At 47.2% G+C, this 21189-nt stretch overlaps 7 protein-coding genes across 7 annotated transcripts; 2 read left to right on the top strand and 5 right to left on the bottom strand.

Annotated features, from left to right (window-relative positions):
• Nucleotides 1-328: 328 nt before the first annotated feature.
• GLAREA_00016 (uncharacterized protein) lies at nucleotides 329-935 on the top strand (the record flags this gene model as incomplete). Its single annotated transcript, XM_008084776.1, has 3 exons — nucleotides 329-413; nucleotides 482-776; nucleotides 830-935. The coding sequence occupies 3 exons, from the start codon at nucleotides 329-331 to the stop codon at nucleotides 933-935; spliced, it is 486 nt and encodes a 161-aa protein (XP_008082967.1).
• Nucleotides 936-1598: 663 nt separating this feature from the next.
• Nucleotides 1599-2480, bottom strand: GLAREA_00015 (uncharacterized protein; the record flags this gene model as incomplete). Its single annotated transcript, XM_008084775.1, has 1 exon — nucleotides 1599-2480. The coding sequence occupies one exon, from the start codon at nucleotides 2478-2480 to the stop codon at nucleotides 1599-1601; it is 882 nt and encodes a 293-aa protein (XP_008082966.1).
• Nucleotides 2481-4873: 2393 nt separating this feature from the next.
• Nucleotides 4874-5793, bottom strand: GLAREA_00014 (UBC-like protein; the record flags this gene model as incomplete). The annotated part of the gene is made up of 3 exons (XM_008084774.1): nucleotides 4874-5582; nucleotides 5635-5704; nucleotides 5763-5793. The coding sequence occupies 3 exons, from the start codon at nucleotides 5791-5793 to the stop codon at nucleotides 4874-4876; spliced, it is 810 nt and encodes a 269-aa protein (XP_008082965.1).
• A 431-nt stretch (nucleotides 5794-6224) lies between these two features.
• Nucleotides 6225-7929, top strand: GLAREA_00013 (uncharacterized protein; the record flags this gene model as incomplete). Its single annotated transcript, XM_008084773.1, has 4 exons — nucleotides 6225-6251; nucleotides 6328-6441; nucleotides 6492-6678; nucleotides 6734-7929. 4 exons carry the CDS (start codon nucleotides 6225-6227, stop codon nucleotides 7927-7929), a joined length of 1524 nt encoding a protein of 507 aa, XP_008082964.1.
• Nucleotides 7930-13932: 6003 nt separating this feature from the next.
• GLAREA_00012 (Galactose mutarotase-like protein) lies at nucleotides 13933-16129 on the bottom strand (the record flags this gene model as incomplete). Its single annotated transcript, XM_008084772.1, has 5 exons — nucleotides 13933-14140; nucleotides 14190-15088; nucleotides 15141-15205; nucleotides 15261-15978; nucleotides 16031-16129. The coding sequence occupies 5 exons, from the start codon at nucleotides 16127-16129 to the stop codon at nucleotides 13933-13935; spliced, it is 1989 nt and encodes a 662-aa protein (XP_008082963.1).
• An 898-nt stretch (nucleotides 16130-17027) lies between these two features.
• GLAREA_00011 ((Trans)glycosidase) lies at nucleotides 17028-18007 on the bottom strand (the record flags this gene model as incomplete). Its single annotated transcript, XM_008084771.1, has 3 exons — nucleotides 17028-17228; nucleotides 17277-17455; nucleotides 17506-18007. The coding sequence occupies 3 exons, from the start codon at nucleotides 18005-18007 to the stop codon at nucleotides 17028-17030; spliced, it is 882 nt and encodes a 293-aa protein (XP_008082962.1).
• An 836-nt stretch (nucleotides 18008-18843) lies between these two features.
• GLAREA_00010 (uncharacterized protein) lies at nucleotides 18844-20483 on the bottom strand (the record flags this gene model as incomplete). The annotated part of the gene is made up of 3 exons (XM_008084770.1): nucleotides 18844-19008; nucleotides 19279-19317; nucleotides 19488-20483. 3 exons carry the CDS (start codon nucleotides 20481-20483, stop codon nucleotides 18844-18846), a joined length of 1200 nt encoding a protein of 399 aa, XP_008082961.1.
• Nucleotides 20484-21189: the final 706 nt, after the last annotated feature.

The raw sequence follows: 21189 nt of genomic DNA, 5'->3' as shown, positions 1-21189 counted from the left end.
TGACGAGGCTTTCTTCCGCGGTCCTAAGATATTGTTGTGTTATTAGTTCGCTTACGCATTAGATGGTTCAGATAACCTGCGCCGCGGTCAAGGGGTTTATACATCTAATATATATTCTTCTATGCCTAGCCGTCCAAGTCAGTGTGATATTTCTCTTTGTCTGTTTGGTAGGTCGAGCCAGAAACCGGTTTTGGGGAATAACAAAGAAGTGATATACTTGCCACATCAAATCGCAACTTCAATCTTCCATCACTTAACAAAATACAAAGCCGACAGCAAATTTTTCAACTCACATACGATTATCAACTAATAACAAGAAACCTCCATCATGATCAACACCCAAGTCTTCACCCTCCCCCTCCGCGTCACCCAACTGATCTTCGCCATCATCTCCCTCGGCCTAACAGCCTACGGTACGTACCCTCCTCCTTTTCCCCTCCAACTACACACACACACAAATATATATATTAACAACCCACAGTCGTCCACCTCTGGGCCCCCCTAAACTACTACCCCTGGGACCGCCCCTCCCAACCCTCCTTCCTCCTCTTCTGCGCAATCTGGACACTCCTCGCCCTCACCTACCTCATCCTCACCCCCCTCCGTTTCCCGCGTTTCGCGCACAAATACGCGATCCTCGCCGTCGATGCAGTAACGATGATCTTCTGGTTCGCCGGCTTCGTGGCGTTCGCTGTGGTGTTGGGGGATTGGTGTTGGGCTGGGACGGGGAGTTGTGGGGTTAGTCGGGCGGCGACTGTGTTTGGGGCTTTTGAGTGGTATGTATTGTCGAGAAAGATAAGGAGGGATGAAGGTGGCTGATGATGCGTAGGTTGCTTTTTGCGGTTAGTACGGTGTTGGATGCGGTGTATTGTTTTTCGCATAGGGGGAGTGCGAGTAAGCAGGATCCTAATGCGCCGGTACATGCGAGTGTGTGAATGAGTTGTGTTTGGGGCGGATGGAATGTTTAACTTGTTGTATAATGCAGAATGATGCGAATACCCAGGGCGACGGGCTCTTTTTGAATGCGGTTTGGCGTTTTGTTTCGAGAAGTATGAAACTCATCTAGGAAAGCTGTTAATATCTACTATGGTGGGACAAGTCGATATGCGATGAGTGGCCAGTGACTGGAATATGTTAGTAGTAAAAATGTTTTAGGTCATTAATTTACAACTTAATTCTAGGAAGAAGAACGAGCTGAGATCAGTTGATGCTAGGTTGTCGTCTCAACCCTGGAACTCTACGGCATTGTGATATCCACTGAAGCGAGACAGAAAAGAGTGTGTATTTCTCAACCACACGAGCTAGCTTACTACTCATCATTTCTATTACTCCCTCTATGATATATATATAATATGCCCTAGATAAACTCATGTATCCAGAAAAACATCTAGCCATTCAAAACCTCATGCACCACTCCACCAGCATCCCTCTCACATAACACCAAATCCAACATCGCCATAAAATCATCAACGCTCCAAGTGGAGCACACAAACGCAACGGGGGGTATTTAGCTCCAGCACAATGCTAATGCACGCTCAACAAAACAAACCAAATCCATCTCATCAGTCATATACTCCATATCTCATCATCCCATTAAATCAACAACTTCCTCTCCGCGACCGTCCCCACCCAAGTCCCTTCCAGAACCCCTTCCCCTTGCCGCTTGTGATCGGACATCTCTCTTCCGGCAAATGAAGACGATACCGCCGCACACTCCCGAGATCCTCGTCTTCGTCGTCGCCCTTGCAAAATCGTGTATGTCGCGAGCTTGGTGGGAGGATACAGTCCGGCATCATTTTTATCAAGAATCCTTTTACACCGCGTGATGCCGCGTCTATGGCTGCGTATTCGAGCCGGCGAGTGGAATCCGATGTCCAGTATTGTACTGTCGCTGGTGGTGGTGGTGGAGATGTTGGAGATTCTTCTTCTACTTGTGGGGGGTCTCTTGGGTCGGTGAAGGTTGGGAAGTGGAAGAATTGGTAGGCTGGTTGGTTGTATGGGGTCGTGTGACGCTGTTGCATAGTTGGTCGTTGACCTGAGGAGGTTGAGGAGCGTGATATACCATTCGGTGTTGATCTCGAGGCACGTTTGGTTGAAGGTCTTGTCGAGGATGATAGTGATGAGTTCGTCGTTCTTCGCTTGGGTTCTCGTTTTGATAGAGAGGAACGACGGACTGATGAGGACGACATCGATGAGCGGTTGGATCGTGGCAACCCGTCTGAGAATCCAGAGTCTTGTCTGATCATTCGAACTGAAGAGATTGTGGGAGGTTGGGCGGAGTTTGCGGGAGATATAGCTTGAACGATTTCCTTTGTGACTGACTTTCGAGACACTGGTACCAGCTCTACTGGCACCGGTTGAGCGTGTGCTGAATGGAATGTTCCTGCATCCGACCCCGAAGCTATGCTAGAAAATGAATGGTTGCTGAACTTGGTAGAAAGGTAGTCGAGTTGTCTCGAACGTTTCGATGGGGAAGGCATCTTTAACCATTAGATGACTTATTCACAATGATGCCAGGACCCAAAAATGATTCGATATTCGAGAGTTGAATATCTTCCAATCCCTCGTAACAATCCCAATCAATTCGAATATTTTTCCAGTTCGAGCCCGTCGCTGGTTAAAAGTGTTTTCGAACGTTGAGAGTAGTGTGAGCCGTTGGCTGATATGCGAGATGCAGTGGGACCCGTCAGAGCATATAGACCACAGCAAACGCCACGGATTCGATTTGGGTGGATCAATATTTGGCTGCCGAGGCGGCTATTGCTCCCGCAACCTCAACACACGAAGGTGTCAGAGGTCTGGAATCGTCGTGACCGACTTTTGCTGTGGTGTTTTAACTTCTTGAAGCTGGGTTTAGAAGGCGTTGACATGGGTTTACTGGACGCATTGAGGGGTCCACAGGTACTAAACCCCACCTGCTGGGAAAGGATTAGGCGAGCTTGAAGGAGCGTGGAGCGGATAGGGGTGTGGGTTGTCGTGGTGAGGAGGAGTGAGAGACCTAAGCGAGTTGTTGGGTCGACAGTCAACCAAGATAGAGCAGTCAATGTCGAAAGGCTAGAGTGAGGGAGAATAATAGAGAAGTGATCTTTGGAAGTTGAGAGGATATCCTGAGTGATTCAAATTCTGTTTAAATTCTCCAAGAGTTGTTGACTGTCGTAGCGTGCGCTGGGAGTCTTTCGGTGGACCTCGTGGTGTTCCGCGATGTATCATAGGCCAGTGAAGCCGCAGACCGCCTCAAATACAATCCAGATGCACTATGATGGTGCAGATGTGCTATGCCTGCTGCATCCGCGGCATGTGGCCTTAAACCTAATTGATGGGTAAAATACCAACGAAGGTTTTCGTCCGATGTCGCGGTCAAGAATGGGGCGTGTTTTTCTATGGTGTATGGGGGCTGTGGTTGAAAATGAAACGATGAGTTGTCCATATCGACCAGCGAGGGTAACGAGGGGCTTCTTAGGGTTGCAAACGGAACTGCCGTCGACCGTCTTGAGGCTTTCTCGAGATGCCTTCCGCGGTTCACGGTATTGCCAATACGTCAAGTAGGTGGTGATCCTTCCCGTTCATGGCGTTGGAGTGAGTGCAGAAGCAGAGCAGAAGCAGAGCAGCTCCAGCATGTGAAGATGGTGGAAGATGGTGTCTCAACGCAGGACACCAAGTCCTGATACTGTTTCAACCACCAATAAGATTACTTGCCTTGTGGCGGAAAACGTTGGCATCTGAGACTGGCTATTATTTTCAGGGCAATGATCTCCATGCAGTGAAGAGGATTGAAGACTTGCGAAGCTGCGAAGGTCTTGTCCATGAGACTCTACCACTTGGCAGCAGCTGAATCAATAGACGAGTTAGCGACTACGCCCCGTGTACACCAAATCAAGTCTCCTTGTTGTTGAAGTCAACTACAGTAGCTATCTCCCTCAACGCTCCATCTATTCTTCAAGCACTAGCAACTTTCTCTGACAACTACCTAGATTCAGCATCCATACAAATCGCCAAAGTCAAAAGCATAGGTACTCATCATCATCACCGCCATCCTCGCCCATGCATCCGCGGCTGCAACATGAAACCTACCCCATCGGGAATTCCCAGTCTACCCGTGACTCCAACGCCATCTCAGAATCGAATCAGGAGACAGTTGTACCTGGCGGTGTGAACAAAAACAAACGCTCGATCCATCTGGTACCTCTACGTGACAACCGCTTATACGATAGCTCACGATCTTTGCGGGGCTATCTTGAGTTATCCTTGTGTATGCGTGTTAGCTGTGTGGCTCGTGTTTAAATAATTATTCGTTTGCTAGAGATTGTGCGGAGATGTATCAATGCACTTATCGTAAGTGAGATTTTGTGCGAGTCTTTGAGGATTTCAACATACGTCGAATACCTTCGTATGAATAAACATCATCTGTTTTGTTGTCTTACATGGACACTGCCCGTCAAATAGACTAGCTGTCTTGGATAGTAATGGCACGTGAATTAAAATCTAGTGGTGTTGGAGACTCGGGACTAAGGCGGATTTGTGTTTGTTTGTTGTACTTTATCACAAGACTGTTTTACTAGAATCAATCTTCGGTGACCGAATCTAATGCGAATCTTAAAAAGCAAAGCACTGATTAGATTCATGGCCAGGAACTTGAATCGCTGTGCATTCAGAGTAGATGTAAAATTACGCGCTAAAATCATGATATTTCCATCGAAGAAAGGTAACTTCAGATTACGTGCCCCACCAAAGAGGAGAAGACAACAAGAGGCATTCCGGACTTCATGTCCAACTCTCAACGCCGCGCTATTCGCCAAAACATGAAAAATATCATAGTGTACAAGCCTTTGGCTTTTTCATCTAACCTTGGGCTGTAATGGTTCCACTGTCAGATCTAACTGCCAGTCCCCTCACCCAAAAGTCGAGCGATCAAGACATATGTGAAGATGATCCCACCAGCTACCAATAGCTTATTCCGTGCTATCCAACTTCGACCTTCCTCTCCAACCGCGCGACCGCCTCCAACCACAGCGCCAACAACAGCTTGACTTCCGCTAGGTCGTCTCAACCCGGTGACAGGACCACAACTCGCGGCTGGCGCATTTGGATCGGGCATGATATTCCCAGTGGTCGGATCAATTCGATTCTCCTTCATCCATTTCCAGTTTTCGGCATCCAAGTCTGGCCACTCTATTCTGAACTTGGCGCCTCCATCACCGGCCTTGATGTTGCCCTTCTGCACTTTGCTGCCGTCTCCCTTCCAACTTCCGCCTCCTGTACTGTTCCACCATCTTGTCCGTGAGGCTGCCCATTTGCGCTCAGCCTCAGTGCCCCCGACCGAACCAGTCGTCATCTCTTCACTTGTCATGAACGACAACAGCCCAATCAAGATCGTGCTCACCTCCCATGCTGGATTGAAAGATTTGGGGTGGAAGTCGGATATGGAGAGACACAACCGAGTGGAGGACTGGAACCGGCCGGAAGGCGTGTGCATGCGGATCGCAGGAGGAGCGAAGGGGTAGTTTGGAGGGAAGACTAGAGTTCCCCAATACTGGCCATTATGGTATGGAGTATCTGGAGGTCCAGTGAGGATATAATGCCATCTGAGAGGGGTCAGTGCGGGGGATCGTTTGCGATTGGAGTTGGGTTACTAACTCGAGAATGTTGGATTCTGAGGGATGCGCTACGATGAATGGCGGGGGGTTTTCCGATATTGTTTTGTATTCTCTTGTGAGCTACCAAATGTTAGCATACGTGCCAGGTCTTTGCAGCCATCGGGATACGTGCCCGTTTGTTCGCTGCCCGGCTCGCCATCGTGTTGGAGTTGAGAGGCTGCGCGCCTGTGTGCGTTTGACAGCCAGGTACGAAGCAGATGCTCGCAGAGAATATGTGTAGAAGTTTAGGCAACACAGGCCGTGTTTATCGTCTTTATATGTGTGAGGAATTTGAAAGAATTAGAAAAACTTCTGATTCACTGGGGCGTAGTAGTGGTGTCGTGTGCTTTTGATGGTGAAGAGGCACTGCAGGTGGTGAAGCCGGGATTCAGACTCGCCTTGTCATCGCTGGCCAGCGCCTCAGGACAGGCACGACGTCGGCTTCGGTCCGGGCCCGGGGTCTTGGTCGGCAACCCTGTTTCTCTCGCGATTTCGGGGTCTCGAATAATACAACAACACCACAGGCAGCTACGAATAGCTTCAAGAACATCCGCCGTTGTGCTAGTACGAGCTGAGAGTGTGACGGTGGTGATGGCGTCGCCTTCTTCTGCAGATGATGTAAGTAAAATACCAATGGTCAATTGCGCGTATGCATTGTGCTCATTCTCGCGGAAGCAATTGCTGATTTGTCTAGCTGTTTGACAATCTGCTCAAAACAGATGCGAAGCGATTAGAAGAGGAGGAAAGAATAGCAAGAGAAAAAGAGCGAGATCATGCTGCAAAAGCGCAGCAGAGGCTGAAAGAATTGGTCAGAGAGCCCACCCCCGCTGGTTGGAGTTTCCATTAATTTTCGAGCAGATTGTTGACAACTCGACATTGCCAGTGACCATCTCCTCTATTCGGCTTATTGGCGCGGAGAAGACCAGAAGGTCATTTCTTGACACGCTTTTCAATCCCATATTGAGCGCAAATCGCAATCGTCCGTATACACTGTCGGAGGCATTGCAAGAAGTTGGCTCTGCAACAGATAAACTGCGGCGATTTGGTGAGCTTCCTATCAAGGCAGATATCCTTGAAAATCTGTTTTCTGATGATGGTAGATATTTTCCATGATGGTGTTTCCATGTTTGTCGACAAACCTTCCCCTACCGACCCTTCCTCCACTCCCACCGATATCGATATATACATCAAGGCAACCGAACGTGGCCGAATAGCATTAAAAACGGGGACTGATCTTGGGAATACTGAGGGATCAGCATATGGAAACCTACTGTGGAGGAACATTTTTGGAGGTGCGGAGTCTTTCAACTTTAATGCCTCTGCTGGGACACGCACTCGCTCCGCCTATCATGGAGTCTTTGATATGCCCATTTCCAGCGATCCGGACAAACGACTTCAAGTGGACGCCGTTTCTAGTGCCACACTCAAGCCATGGGCCAATCATGAGGAGGTCCTGAAGGGAGCTGGTGCGAAGTACGGATGGGCGACCAACAGCGGGACGAAACACTCAGTTGGCTATACACAGACATGGAGACAAATCACAAGTCTAGGGCCGAATGCCTCAGCTACCGTCCGCGCGGAAGCTGGTGATAGTGTCAAAAGTGCTATATCACATACCTGGATAGCAGACCGTAGGAATCACCCTTTCATTCCAACGGATGGCTATCTTATGAAGACAGTCTCAGAGATAGCCGGATGGGGGCCTTTGAGAGGCGATGTCGCATTCTGGAAGTCGGAAATGGAGAGCTCCAAGTCCTTTGCAATCCCAATACCTGGCATTGAGGGAGATAGCGGGGTCAGCTTCACTACCGGGTTTCGAGCTGGAATGCTCTATCCTCTACCTGTCGGCTTTGGATCGACCTCTCAGCCATCACGTATTAATGACCGTTTTCAACTTGGGGGCCCAACCGACGTGAGGGGGTTCAAGCTGGGAGGTCTCGGTCCAAGAGACGGGCCTGACGCAGTGGGCGGAGATGTTTTCGCTGCTGGATCTGCAAACCTGCTATTCCCAGTTCCACGAGTTGGGAAGGATACACCCTTGCGCTTTCAAGTGTTCGGTAATGCTGGCAGACTGCTGGCATTGAAAGACAAAGGAGGAAATGTTCAAAAAAGCGTGTACAGCACAGTGGCACAACTGGCTGACGGTGCCCCAAGTCTCTCAGCAGGTGTTGGTCTTGTTTATGCGCATCCTGTAGCGCGTTTCGAACTCAACTTCAGCTTACCTGTGGTTGTGAGGACTGGCGAAGAGGCTAGGAAGGGATTCCAATTTGGTGTGGGAATCAACTTTTTGGGGTGACCCTGAGGTGCGTAGAGGTCTGGCTTGTAAATATGTATTGATATTGTAATATTGATGTGTAGGATTTCAGATTATCCAAATTATCATACTCGCCATCCGGGTGTCTTGATCTGGACATATGATCTGCTTAAATGATGTGCTTGCCGCAGGTAGCCATCAAGGTTGGAGGCTCATCTCTAACAAAGACTGCTCAGAAGACCTCGTTCTTCTTCGAAGTGTTTTCCTCTTTACATTCCTCTTCAGTTGGCCGTCTACGCTTTAATCATTCTCTCGTTGTCTCGTCTCTACTAGTAATAAGGTACCTCAAATCTAGGAATACCGTCAGAAGACGATATTCTGACAGACAAGGTCGCCGTACTCTCCTCAACAAGCATTGTTCACGCCCACAAGAGTTTTCATTTACATCTCTTGTAGGTATAACACAGTTCAACGAAATCTCCTTATAAATGCTTCAATTCTTGACGATCACCTTTCAGCAAGACAATGTCTTCGAATGACAGTCGACAGCCTTCAAGAGTTGAGCTCGCCTCTCGGAATTCCAGTTGGATACAGGCGTGCGGGCTTCACTTGCGTCATTTTAGCGCTTCTCTCAACATAGGCAGATATTAGGATGCAGCCAAGTAAGCCCAACATTAGAAGAAGTTCTCAAAGAAGAGAATAAAGAGAGTCCGTGAAAGATCACCTCCAATGTAGAGCGAAGACTTTACGACAAGGTAAGTACGAGTTTCAAATACGATGTTACACCTCATGTTCGCTGATCGTCATAGACAACATCTATCACCCTAAAGATTGTCGGAAATCCTGCATCCACATGATTGTTCTAATCTCCCTCCTCCTCTCCAACTCGGACACATCTGATAACAAAGCCTCCGTTACACAACAACATCGACGGTGACGTGCCCATCCCGAAAATCGTATTTCTTAATCCCATCAAGGACTCGACGCGACTAACATTGAGGGGTTGTCGTTGTGAATTTGAGGTTTGATGTTTAGTGCTGCATACTTTATCAGCGAAGCGTTCTTGTCTCATTCCACGGCACAGAAGCTACATACTGAGCAACAAGAGCATCCCGAGCAATCACTTCCACAATTGCAAGTTGAGCAAGAGCAATTTCCCTTCATGTTGGCGGTTTAGGATGTTGGGTATCTGAAAATGTGGTATTGTCTGGGACGCAATAATTTGGCAAGTGGTTTTTGGGGGAGCCCTTAATTCAGGATGAGGATCAGCTCCCCATAGCGGGAAGAGAGGCGCTTTTTATATCCATCAGACTATGCTCCTCATCACATGCGGCTCGTCTAGCAGCGGCTGTACCACCCAAGGAAATCGTCCTACACACCAATTCGGTTCAAGAACACATGAGATGTGATATGCGACAGAAGGACGGCCGGAAGGCTTGAGTTGTGGTGGGTGGCATCGATCTACACCATCGAGAAACGATTACCTGACGTGTAGCCGGACTCTTGCCAAAGTTTATCAATAACTAGACCACCGAGGGGCCAGAAGACCTGTGCGATTGTCTGTCACCTAACCTAGGAATTAACAAGAAGCTCCACAATGATTCTATGATTGAAATGGCGATCAGAGAGCGTGCGGAGAGATGATCAAACAAAACTAGAAAGACACGAGCTTCCCACACGTCTTATTGGGACGGAGACGCCATCCTCCATCAGCTGACGGAGATTCATTTAGGAGCCAGTGAGCGATATCGATAGCGGTAGTCACGACAGAACATGCCCACGTCCTGGACTCCATCCTGCACTCTGTCTTGTGAGTTGGTTTTGGGGTAACACACCACGGAGAAGCGCTTTGGATGCGAGAAATGAGGAGGGACTGTGAGGTAAGAGTTTCTGAGCTTCATGACATGGGAAACGTGGCACGGTTTAGTGGCGTGGGGGATTGACGGAAGCTATTCAGTGGCGCTTGATACAAGTGGGCGATGCTTTGGATTTGACAACAGTATGACTGAAGAGCGACGAATGATTGGGAAGGAGGTATTAAACAGGGACAAGTATGCTACAATTCGATCCAGAGGAGCGCCACATGGGACGTCGACGACAACAGAAAGATGCTCGCATAAATTCATGATGTTGGTTTGGGCATCATTGCAGACTATCATCTCATGATAGAGGATTCCGAGCAATCAACCGGAATGGCGGTTCAATATCTTGCCGTTACTAACCAGACAAAAGCACGTCACACAAGGCGCATTCCTTCATCACCGAACGTATATCCATATCTGAAAAAATAAGATGAGTATCGAGCAATTTCATTAAACGTCTTTTTTCTTTTCGAGAATTAACACATCCACTGAACGACCACGATTCCCTTCCAAAGTATACGCATCAAATATTGGTATCCATACATGTAATCCCGAACCCAAATGCTTTAAAAGTTTCCGCCCGGTATGCAACGCCAAGTACCACTTCGAGATCCATGGTTTAGGGGCGGTCGAGCCCTGGAGAAGTGCAATCGACGAGGCTTATTGAATCATGTCGACGTATCGAGGGGCATTCGAAGCGAAAGGTGGGGGGGTGTTTTCAATGAAGAACTTATTTTCCGCAGCTAGAGCATGAGCAGTCCGAGCCGCAGTTGCCTATTAACAATGACACATATTAGCACGGTCTTTCACAGCACTATATCATGCTTTGTTGGTGTTTTTGTTGTGTTCATTTCCAAAGCTGCCAGCTCATGGTCGAAACTCGGGATTTGGTGGGGCGGGTAATGAGGGGGAAAAGGAGGGGTCGCTTACAGCTGGAGGAACCTGAGCATCCGCATTCTCCCTTCATGATGATGGTGTTGATTGGGGTTTGGGTCTGGTGTGAGGGAAAATTGGTATGTGTTTGAGTTTGCTTTTCTTTTGCAAGTTGTGATTGTGCTAATGATCCTCTTCCCGACAGGTGGGACAGGACTCTCTTTATATGCATCTGGCACTTCAACTCGGTCCCTTGCCTGTTATCGCAGACCCTTTTTTTCGTACCGCTCACAGACGCTTGCGTTTCACGGCCCTCACCAATAGCAGGCTGGTGAGGGCGATTGCGGTGTTTGTGCGGTCCCCTATGCTCCTCTATGGCTGCGGGTTTTGTGCGCTCTGGCCGGATTGAGACCTGGCAGCGGGGTCTCCCTTGGCCGCCTGTCAAGCGAGAGATGGGCGACGAAACTCGAGTCTTTGTGGAGAACAACCACCACCACGAAAGCGCACAAGTGGCTCAAAGAACTGTCCGCTGACGAAAGAGACGTTGCTTTTGCAACAGTCCTGGGCGAAGAAACAGACATCCGTGGGGCACAGCAGCTCCAGACACGGTAGTTCCGGTTCGTTTGGACGGAATGAGCAGATCATCTCGAGATCAGTGTGACTGGACCGGGTAAACAAAAGTTGGTTGTGTGCACGGAGTACGCCTGGCTGGATCTCGCCTCCCCATCCTTAACATGCGGACTTCTGCAAGTGTTGGAAGGAGGCATGTAGTCATGCTTGTCAAGGCTTTGGTTGACCCGACTCGTGCCACCGCGAGTAAGGAACACGCCGATGCTCTCGTGGAAACGACAAAGTTGTATATGCTTTCGTAATGTGCTTCATCTGTGTATATCAGCTGCAAGAAGAAGTATCCTTCAGCTTGAGCCTTTACTATTTCACTTCCTTCTAAGCTGTTCAATCCTCAAGCTACAATAATTGCATGGCTAAGCTAGCATTGTGGTAACAAAGTCCAGCCCACCTTTGTATCAGCCTCCTTGAAAGATTTTTGATCACATCTGTCATATCCAAAGTGCTGCAAACTACGGTACTGACTATTCCTTCCAAGTTACATTCTCGTCTTGCATTCAATCTCGAAGTACGAAAATGAGTCCGTCAACGTGTGGTTGCAAATGGGAGCAAGCTGGTGAAGCTATATCAGCCAATCGAAACTTGCTCACCACAAATGTTCAATACCATCATTCATATCTCAATTCTCTCATTCTTGCTCCGAGATAAATGAAGTAACGAAGTTGATCTCACCTTCAGAGTCAATTTTTCCTTCTCGTCCCCAGATCTGCTGTCGCTTGCAGCGCATTGCTTGAGTGCTACATGTAGTGGCAGATTGACACTTTACCATGTACTCTTGATCTTTTCGCTGGGATCATATTCACCAATTATCGATTCAGTAAATGCGTTCGACTGTATGATCGTCCGTTCGTGCGTCGCTCTGTGCCGTATTACAGCTGGTAGCGGGCGTGATTCCTTGCTCAACGTGTGCAACCAACAGCCTCTGGACGCTATATCCGGACTTCCTCTACTCGTTCATCATCCGATATCCCTGAGAGTTTGTCACGAGGCCACGGCATTTTGCTTGACTTGTGGGGGTTACAGAGGCACATCGTCCATGTTGTGGTGTCACATCGAACCGTCGTTCTCTTCCCGCTCCCTGATCTGGTATATCGGAGCCGAGTACCTAATACATAGCATGGTTATTGAATCAGCAGACATGTTGGAAGAAGGCCAAAGTTCCTTTCCCCATGCGTGACATCGAAACGAAGAAGTAGTCTACGTCTCTCATGTCATAAGTTGGACAAGCACCGGTGTTACTACGACATATTCGACTACATGTAAACCTAATATTACATGATGTCTTTTTTCAAAGTATTTAATATCGTTCATCCGTCCATTTTTAGCTTCAAGACTTTGTACGACTCTGAATTGAGGTCAGGATTCTCTTGCAGTTTGATTTACATAATTGCGCAGACAAGTTTCAACTTCACAAAATGCAACCCCCCATAATTATCTACTGTGCCGACTTGATCTACAACAGCGATACAACTTTTCTGGTAAGGGTGCTGAGCATTTTAGAGCAAGATCAACCTTATTGTGGAAAGGCGGAGGATGAAGAAGAATCATATTTTCAGTATGTATTTTCCAGTTCACTTCCTTTCACGGGATTCTATATGCAGTCATAGAACTCAATACCAGGACGCATCACTTATAGCAATGGCATGTATCCTCACTATCCTATGACAAACTACGGACAAGCGTGACACTTATGCTTTAAATTCTTATTGTGCGCAAAGGCTGAGCCTCGCATTTTTTGATATAGCATTGACACTCGTCAACTCTTGTCAGCCCTGTACTATGTCGAAAGAAGATTATGCGAAAAGATCGTATGCCACCCACGGAGTTCACATCTATATCAAATCGTGGGTGATCAAACAAGTTGCCCTTGAGGCAGAATGTGAAGTGATCCACTGGCATGTTGCTACGACGCCTCCTCGTGGCAGAACAACGACCAAAAGGTACTTCTACTCCATCTCGTCTTTTAAGCACCTTTTTCTCTTCTGAGGGTAAATATGTTTGATGAGAAAGGAGTGTTGGAAACTCGTTTCTGTTCTTGGAGCGTGTCCCGGCAGTTTGAACGCGTTAACCGTTAGTCACCTTTACATATCTATATAGTATTATATGTTTCGTCGATTACTTTTAGTGATTTTTAGTGACTTATAGTGAGTAAATCCAATTTGAACCACATTTTCCATCTTGAAAAACGGTAAGGTTTTAACTTGGGTACAATCTGTCAAGCGTTAGTTGGCGTTCGACAACACTCGTTTTATCTATGGTAGGAAGAGGCTGGTCTACTTGTTTCCATACATTTTATTTCTGAGAGCGTTATGCCTGTCATAGCTGAGCTTTTGTGCTGAGCAAGTATTGGCATGGGTGGATCGGCGAGCATAACTATATCTGCTTGCACTGCCGGGCAGAGAGTAAAAGGAGGTTCTTTTTCAAGACCCTGAAATCGTGTCAGCATCACACGGTGCAAAGCAATCGCAAGCATCTTGCAGGTGTTAGCCTGACCAAAGCAAGTAGAGAATTGCCCGCAAAATAGTACACTTTGTTTGTCTGTCCACCATTCAAGGCCCAGCCGAAAAAAATAAATATCTCACGAGCGCGATAAAATGAACATTGGGATTATAATTGTGTTTTTTCATATCCTAATGTTACACCATCGATCAAGCGAACATCATTTTTATCATGCAGACCATGCTTAATCAATCTCAAGTCGTAAAGCATCATACTGTACATATGTACTCTGCGTCAACAGCGCACTCTCATAATTCGTAGCATTAGGCGGCAAACTCAGAATCATCTCATTCTTTCCATCTTTCAGTATCTCTGGGTCAAACGCGAATTTGTGAGCGAGATTATAGCAGATAACTTCGGATCGAACCGCACAAGAGCTGCTTTGGTAGTATCTATGATGGTGTTAGCCTGCGTGCAATATAAATGTATTGCAAAACTTACGGAATAATCCACGGTTTTAGCTCCTTGCCATTAACTACAACTGTGTATGGTAAGTTCGAATACGGTTCAGATGCATTATAGATATCCGTATTACCCGCCGCCGTTTTAGCACCGGCCAATTGGATAGTCAGCGTGGCTTTGTCTTTCTTGTGGAATTGCTTCTTCTTCATGTCAAACAGAACAGTCCAATTGTTGACATTTTCCCAATACGGTGTGGTTCGGATGGAGTTGCCATATCCACCAAAGACGCTCCAGTGGACATAGTTAAAGTCTTCAACCTCCTTGCTCTTGCCAACTTCAAATGTAACGCCTTCTGGGAAGTCATTCGGAAAGTCGTGGACAGCCCAGTAGTTGCGGTATTGTTCTGGGTGTAATGTCTTTGATGGCTCTCTCTCGTAACCATGTTTGTATTCTCCGCTGCTCTTATCTGGAGTACCAATTCGCCAGATTTCTGTCCCCGCACTCTCTTCTGACCATTTGGCTTTTGTGGTGCGCGTTTTTCCGGCTTCAATTTTGATATCATCCTGTGTAAACTGGCCGAAAATACCCTCGGCATAAACCGTCAAGCGGTATGTGCCAGCTTTCACAGATGGGATGGACACCTCACCACTCTTGGGGTCCACATCGGCCCAGTATTGGTATGCCTTCGTGTCTTCTGCATTATCCTGAAAATCAACGCGGTTTTGGGCGAGTACTGCGATTGGTTTCTTGGCTCCTTTTGGGAGATTGATTTTGCCCTTCCATGTTGCTCGACCGGAAGATGGAACGTAGTTGGGCACGTATTGGGCGATGGAATCATAGAAAGCTGTGTTCCAGGTTGGCGAGTAGTATTTGAGCGCATCTTTGCGAAGATCAGCCATCGATGCTGTTGGAGCACCTTTGTTGAAATAGTAGAAGAACTATACACTGGTCAGCTCAACTCATAGTGGAAATGATGAATTTGAAACTCACAGGTCCAAAGGTACGGTCAAATCCATCTGTGATGTTAGGAGTTCCATCACCGTGATGGTTCGACACTAGTAATGGTGAGTAAGTATTTTTGAGAAAGGAGTGCTCGCTTAATCGACGTACCAATGTAATTATATACAATACCGTCAACGACGAGATCTGAATGCAGAGGACCACCGAAATATGTATCTTTGGTATTCATGACAAGCCACGAACCGAAGGTAGATCCATCCTTACTCTGTGAACCATCTGCATACATACCATGGACGCTGTGATCTCTCCATGTGTCCGCAAAGGTGTATTTGGTAAAATAATCGGACTGCTGTACAACATACGGATCATTAGGTGTCTTGCCGAGATACCAGGTGGCATCCTGAACAACAACCTGGGCGGCGGTAGCGTTCTTCGATGGAAGCGGAGCATATTGAATTTCGTTCGTGATTAGATCAGTCCACAGTGGGGTGCTGGGTCGAAACAGTGTTCGAAATTCCTGAAGATTTCGAAGAAATGGTGTAGTCTTGTTGTAGTATGCCAGTCGACTAAATGAGTGTAATCCTGTTTCGCCTTCTCGCAAGAACCAGTACTGCTCAAGCATCTGACCAGTGGGAGCGTAGACCTCACTTAGGACCATTCCTCCCCATGGCGTTTTGGTGGAATCCACTCCCTTCAGAAGCTTGTATGTGGGACTTTTTGAACCAGGAGTATAGAATCCAGAAGGAGTACAGTAGCAATCGAGATATGTTGATCCCGTTCCTAACAGATCTTGTCCGTCCAAGAACATTTGCTTAATCGCACCACCGGACTTGCTCAAAGTGGCGGAGAATCTATCATTTGCAAGAGTCTGTTGAAATTAAAATGGCCCAAAGTGTGCAAAGAATAAGGGATTCTCGTACCAACTGAGTCGAAGTCTCTGTGGCATTCAAAAACGCCGACGCCTGAGAGACGAGACCTAATGCGACCACCAACCGTGACGCACTTTTTGTCCACGACATAGTGAGCTCAATCATTCTGCGGAATAGAGATATTCGAGCAGCAAAACGGAAGAGGATAGCTGAGAACCATCTTTGAACATGCCAGATACCTCACCTGTTTATACTCCTCCATGATCCAGGGATAATAGGAAAAACGGTACCTGAGCCAAGCGACCGACAGGGGGAGCTTCAGCCACGGTGGGCAAGAAGATGGGGATCGCGGGGATCAGTTCCACCCCCGCAAATTGCTGCTCGGTTGACAATTGCGCGAGAGCGAAAGCAGAACCTGGAAAGATTTTGATGGCGGTGCTGGAAACAATCGTCATTCAAGCTTTCATTCAGCTGATTTGACAAGCATCATGTTGATCTAAGATTCTGCGCCGCAAGAGTGCCGCAGCTGCTCAGACCGCCGCTGAATACAAACTGATTTAATGAAGCGAGGGAATAATAAGTCCAGACGAAGAATAGACAGAACATTTGATGTAAAATAACGAAAAAGCAAGACGAGCGCGTAAGACTTTAGACATGTGAAATACAAACCCTCCGTAACCTGAATATCTGAATAACATTTAAACTACGGTCAATGTCCAAGGATCAACATGTACCGAGACTAGGTTAAGCTAAAGAAGATGGGGAAGTCAAAAAGATTAACCATTTGATCGTATCCACTCGAACACGGAAAATAAATATCAGTGGAGGAATAACTTTTCGGTCTAAGGGAATCACCCCTCACACATCACATTGCACATGTTTTGCTGTAGATGTCAAATGTGCATTAGGAAGGTGATAAACGACACTTCATTACTGAGAATCTAGGATGACGGTATCCTTACTGATGTCTCCATTATCTTCAAATCACCGCTTACAACTGGAAAGAGACGACTTTCTATTAACTCTGATCCATGCTCCAACCGCAAATTTAGCAAGCCAAGTTGTATTTAGGGTTGTAGTTCGCATCGAGGACACCAAAGGAGGGACTAGCCGAGAAGTCTTGAAGTGTATACCAGAAAGTGTGTCCAGATCCGAACGCAGAACATGCAACACTCGACCAATATTGCTGCGCATTGGTAAGACTAGGAACGGCTTGGTTCTCTGTAGGGCCAGCAGTTGGCCATCCGGTCTGTAGAAAGTCAGCGTATGTAAATTCAACGGCAACGAGAATGCTTACCTCTGTTATCCAAACCCAAGCTCCCGGCTTCACTCTATTGACCACATCTCTGACTGCCTGAGTAGACTCCCAAAACAGATTGTAACCTTGGTCGATATTGTTTGCCTGGGTATTCTGGAAGTATGGGTATCCGTCTGTGCCAACGAAGTCGCATGCTTGAATCACGGCCTTGTTTGCTCCTAATCCAATTAGCTCAATTTGACACACAGATTGGATGTCGCCGACTAACCATCAACCCACGCAGTCCACGTATCGACATGCCCGACCTGAATAGAAGAACCACCATTCACGGTTGTGAGCATTCCCCGGACGTCGTAAATTTGTTCTGCCAATCTGCTTGCCGAAGTCTCCTTTCTGTACAAATCCTCGCTGCCAACCGTGACAGCTACTAGCCAGCCCGTTCCGTGTTGTTGAGTTGCAGATAGCAGAGCCTGTTTCTCTCGCTCGAAATGCCCTTCATCCTGTGTCCAAACGGAGGCCAATATTTGCCCACCAGTATTGATAGCAGCCGGGACCGCGTTCGCGAGTGTATTGCAATCCGACGAGGCATAGACGCGCATGCTGCTGAAGCCGCCGGGGAGACCTTTCATCGCATTGAAATCTCTTTCCCAGTCGGCTTGGGTCTTGCATTGCCCATCTGCTCGAGTAGCTTGGACATTGAAGCCCTTCCAGTAAGCATCGACTCCGGTAAGGGTCGCTGCTGCTGCGAGAATGTACGAAGCTGTCTTCATTGTGATAGAGGAATGATTAATGGATTAAGAATGTATAGGGTGACGAGAAGGAAATAATTAATGACTTTTTGGTACAGCCTGAATAAACGATTGAATGGAGGGAAAGATGAATTGGGGATGGAAGAAAACTTAACTTTTGGAAACGTCCGACATTTTGCTTGGAGAATTTGCCATCCTCAGCAGCTCATGCATCGGATCAATTGCTCGTGTTCGTTCTTTCCCAACGTCATCCAGAGCTCGTACTCTGTAAAGATTTTCTAGGTTCCCCACCGGCAAGTGGCAAGGATCTCGGGACCTCAGCTACCGGTTCTATTACACTTTAATCTCGTATATTATATGCTTATTTTTAGAACAATTTCTGCCGGCCCCCGAGAATTCAGATTGGACGTAAACTCAAGAGACCTAATAGAGTTGTTTGTGATTTGAAATACAAGAGTGTAGGTAGTTCAAAGTACGTAATCCTCTTCGATTAATTACTTCACTCCCCGTGTGGTAATACGATTGGCGAGGGTTGCTCTGTAAGATTGAAAGATTGAAGAGCCAGCAAAGAAAATCTGAATTGTTCAGAAATATTGGGACTAATGAAAATTGCAGCCCCGAGATAGGGGAAATTAGGATATTTCGCATGACAACCAATAAACACAGAGACCCGGGAACCAAAGATTCATTTTACTCATGTAATATAATTGGGCCCATTTAACCAAACCGGCGCAGCGAAGATGTCGATAATATATGTCTGTTCACGATCTATAGTAGAAATAAGGAGAACCTGATTGTCGAACAAAGATCAACGGAGAGGAAAGTAAGGTACTGTTTCGGCACTGAATTCAACACCATCAGATGCATGCCACACAGACGATGTCTTGAAAAACATAGTATTCTGTGATGACTGATATAAAGAAGTAGTACGCCGGCGTGGTGATAACCAGAGAGGTTCTTTCAAAGGTTTCCATTACCAAATCAGTACATCTCTCTTGTTCTTCGGCCGCTTTTTGTGCACCCTAGAAATGGTCAGCTGAATAAAAAATAAGTCCAAAGTCGCAGCTGAGCAGAGCATTCATACAATCGCACTACAAAACATTGTTGTCAGCATTAGCATCTACAACCATCGATTGCATGGCGACCTGCAGTAGTTAAAGTTGATCCCTCATTATGGATCGTGCAATAACCCCCTCCACATACTCTGCACATGAGCTGGGTTGTCGCTTCGCAAGTTCTGCACTTGGGGATTAATCAGATTGGAATCTTAGCTATTTCTCTGAACAACTCACAGTGAGACCGCACTCGAAGCACGAACGCCGCACTCGAGGCTACAAAGCTTCAATTAGCATTTGTACCCAACACAGCCCACAGTTCACAATTCGCATTGCCATGGACTCTATTGCAAGGTTGTTGTGATTCAACCCCACATGCCATTGCTTCCAGCGCCGGACATCATCTCAGCAACAAGACAATTTTCAACACAGAGACCCATATGTACCTTGACATTCTTCTCGGGTTGACCGCCAAGGTTACTTCCAACAGCCTCCCATGGCTGTAACGATTCGACCGGTGTGACTGCAACTTCGGGAATCTCATAGCAGTCTTCACACCACCATTTATGGCAGCCCTCGCAATATCTAGCACGAATGCAGTCTACACACCGGACCAAAAGCTTCTTGATCTCACTGCCTCTTATCGTTGGCACCTTTGCAGACTTGGCCGACGAATTATGTAGCGGTGGCGGAGCCAATAAAGGTAACGCCTCCAAGGACGACTTTCCATACAGTGAGAAGCCTTCTGGAGCAGAGCCACACTTACAGCAGCCTCCCGTAGAATAGGTTGCCAAACGCGGTGGAAGATATGCTAATGCTCGCCGATATGGTGGGATAGGGCTTCCTTCGTTATGTCCATTTGCGGAAGCCTCGCGTGAGTGGTGTCGAGGGCCGTTGCAGAGAATTGCATCGAAGCTAACGATGCCTTGGCAGGAAAGAACAGTATCCGCCCATTCAGAGGATATGGGCTTTGCGAATAGTATTCCACTCTTCTCATACCATTTATCTCCCGACTTTTCTAGGTCATGAGCAAGGGCATTTTCGGACATTTCGTTCCACTGGGCTCCGATCTGGGCACCTCGAGAAGACATAACGCCACCATGAGATGCTAGAGTTTGAGGAGAAGCAATGGTGGAAGACCCTGGGGCGAGATGCCTTTTCATGCGAGGGCTTGATGGTGCATCTCTGGGGCCGAATATGTAAAGCGCCTCTAGCTTTGGTGTGTTGGCAGCTCTACTAGGTCGAATCGAGTATCGTAGAGCTTGCTGGAGCTTCCGTTCATTCAGATTTTGTACTTCTCGAATAGATAGTACGCGGACATTGAACGATTCTTCACATATAATTTCCCGGACCAATTCTGATGTGACTGATAGTCCATCCAAAATAAGCGTATGCACGTCTCGAAGGATTTCCATCCGGCTTAGAGCATTGAAGATAGCCATCAGAGGACCCCCGTAGAAACTGAAAGCTGTCAATATAAATCCATTGCTATTGGCAGGTGAAATGACTCGTCTTCGGTGACATTCTCGTCCATCTGCACGTTTCGCCACACTTCTCCACCATGATCGATTGCCGCAAGGCTGAACTGCGTCGACTTGAAGTTCGTGAGATCTACATGCCTGAACACCCCAGGTGTATGGTGAATAAGTGACCTAAACGACTTTGAAGTTGCGCCAAGCGCTAGAATGGAGTGAAGTGGAAGGTAGGGGACCGTTTGGTAAAGGACCAAAGTGTTGGACAAAAGGTGAAGAAGGCAGATTTGTTCACTATTGGCCATAGCCTTACGAGTGAAGTTGGGGAGATGTTAGAGTGGAATCTGGATATGTATTAATTGACGGTCGAGATATGTTGCTTTCGACAAGTGAACCCGATCTGGTCGAGAAACATATCAAAGCTATCACGTGTTGTTCTGGACAAGGACGATCACATGATCGCAAGCTTGGTCTGGAGTTCAATAACTTCTTATCGTTATCGCCGATCGCCGAGTCTCAACTGGAGGTAAAGTGGTGATGGCATCTTCTCGAATTCCTGACCAAACATTCACACCGAGACACCCCCTTCGCTGTCGCCGGCTACGTGCTTCATCTGAATCGACCTCTTCCAAATTTCTCGTTTATATAATTCCGGCAATGCGTGTCGTTCACAACA

The sequence above is a fragment of the Glarea lozoyensis genome (assembly GCF_000409485.1).
Source record: "Glarea lozoyensis ATCC 20868 chromosome Unknown GLAREA3, whole genome shotgun sequence".
Taxonomy (NCBI): Eukaryota; Fungi; Ascomycota; class Leotiomycetes; order Helotiales; family Helotiaceae; genus Glarea; species Glarea lozoyensis.
This window is presented reverse-complemented; position numbering and strand designations above follow the sequence as displayed.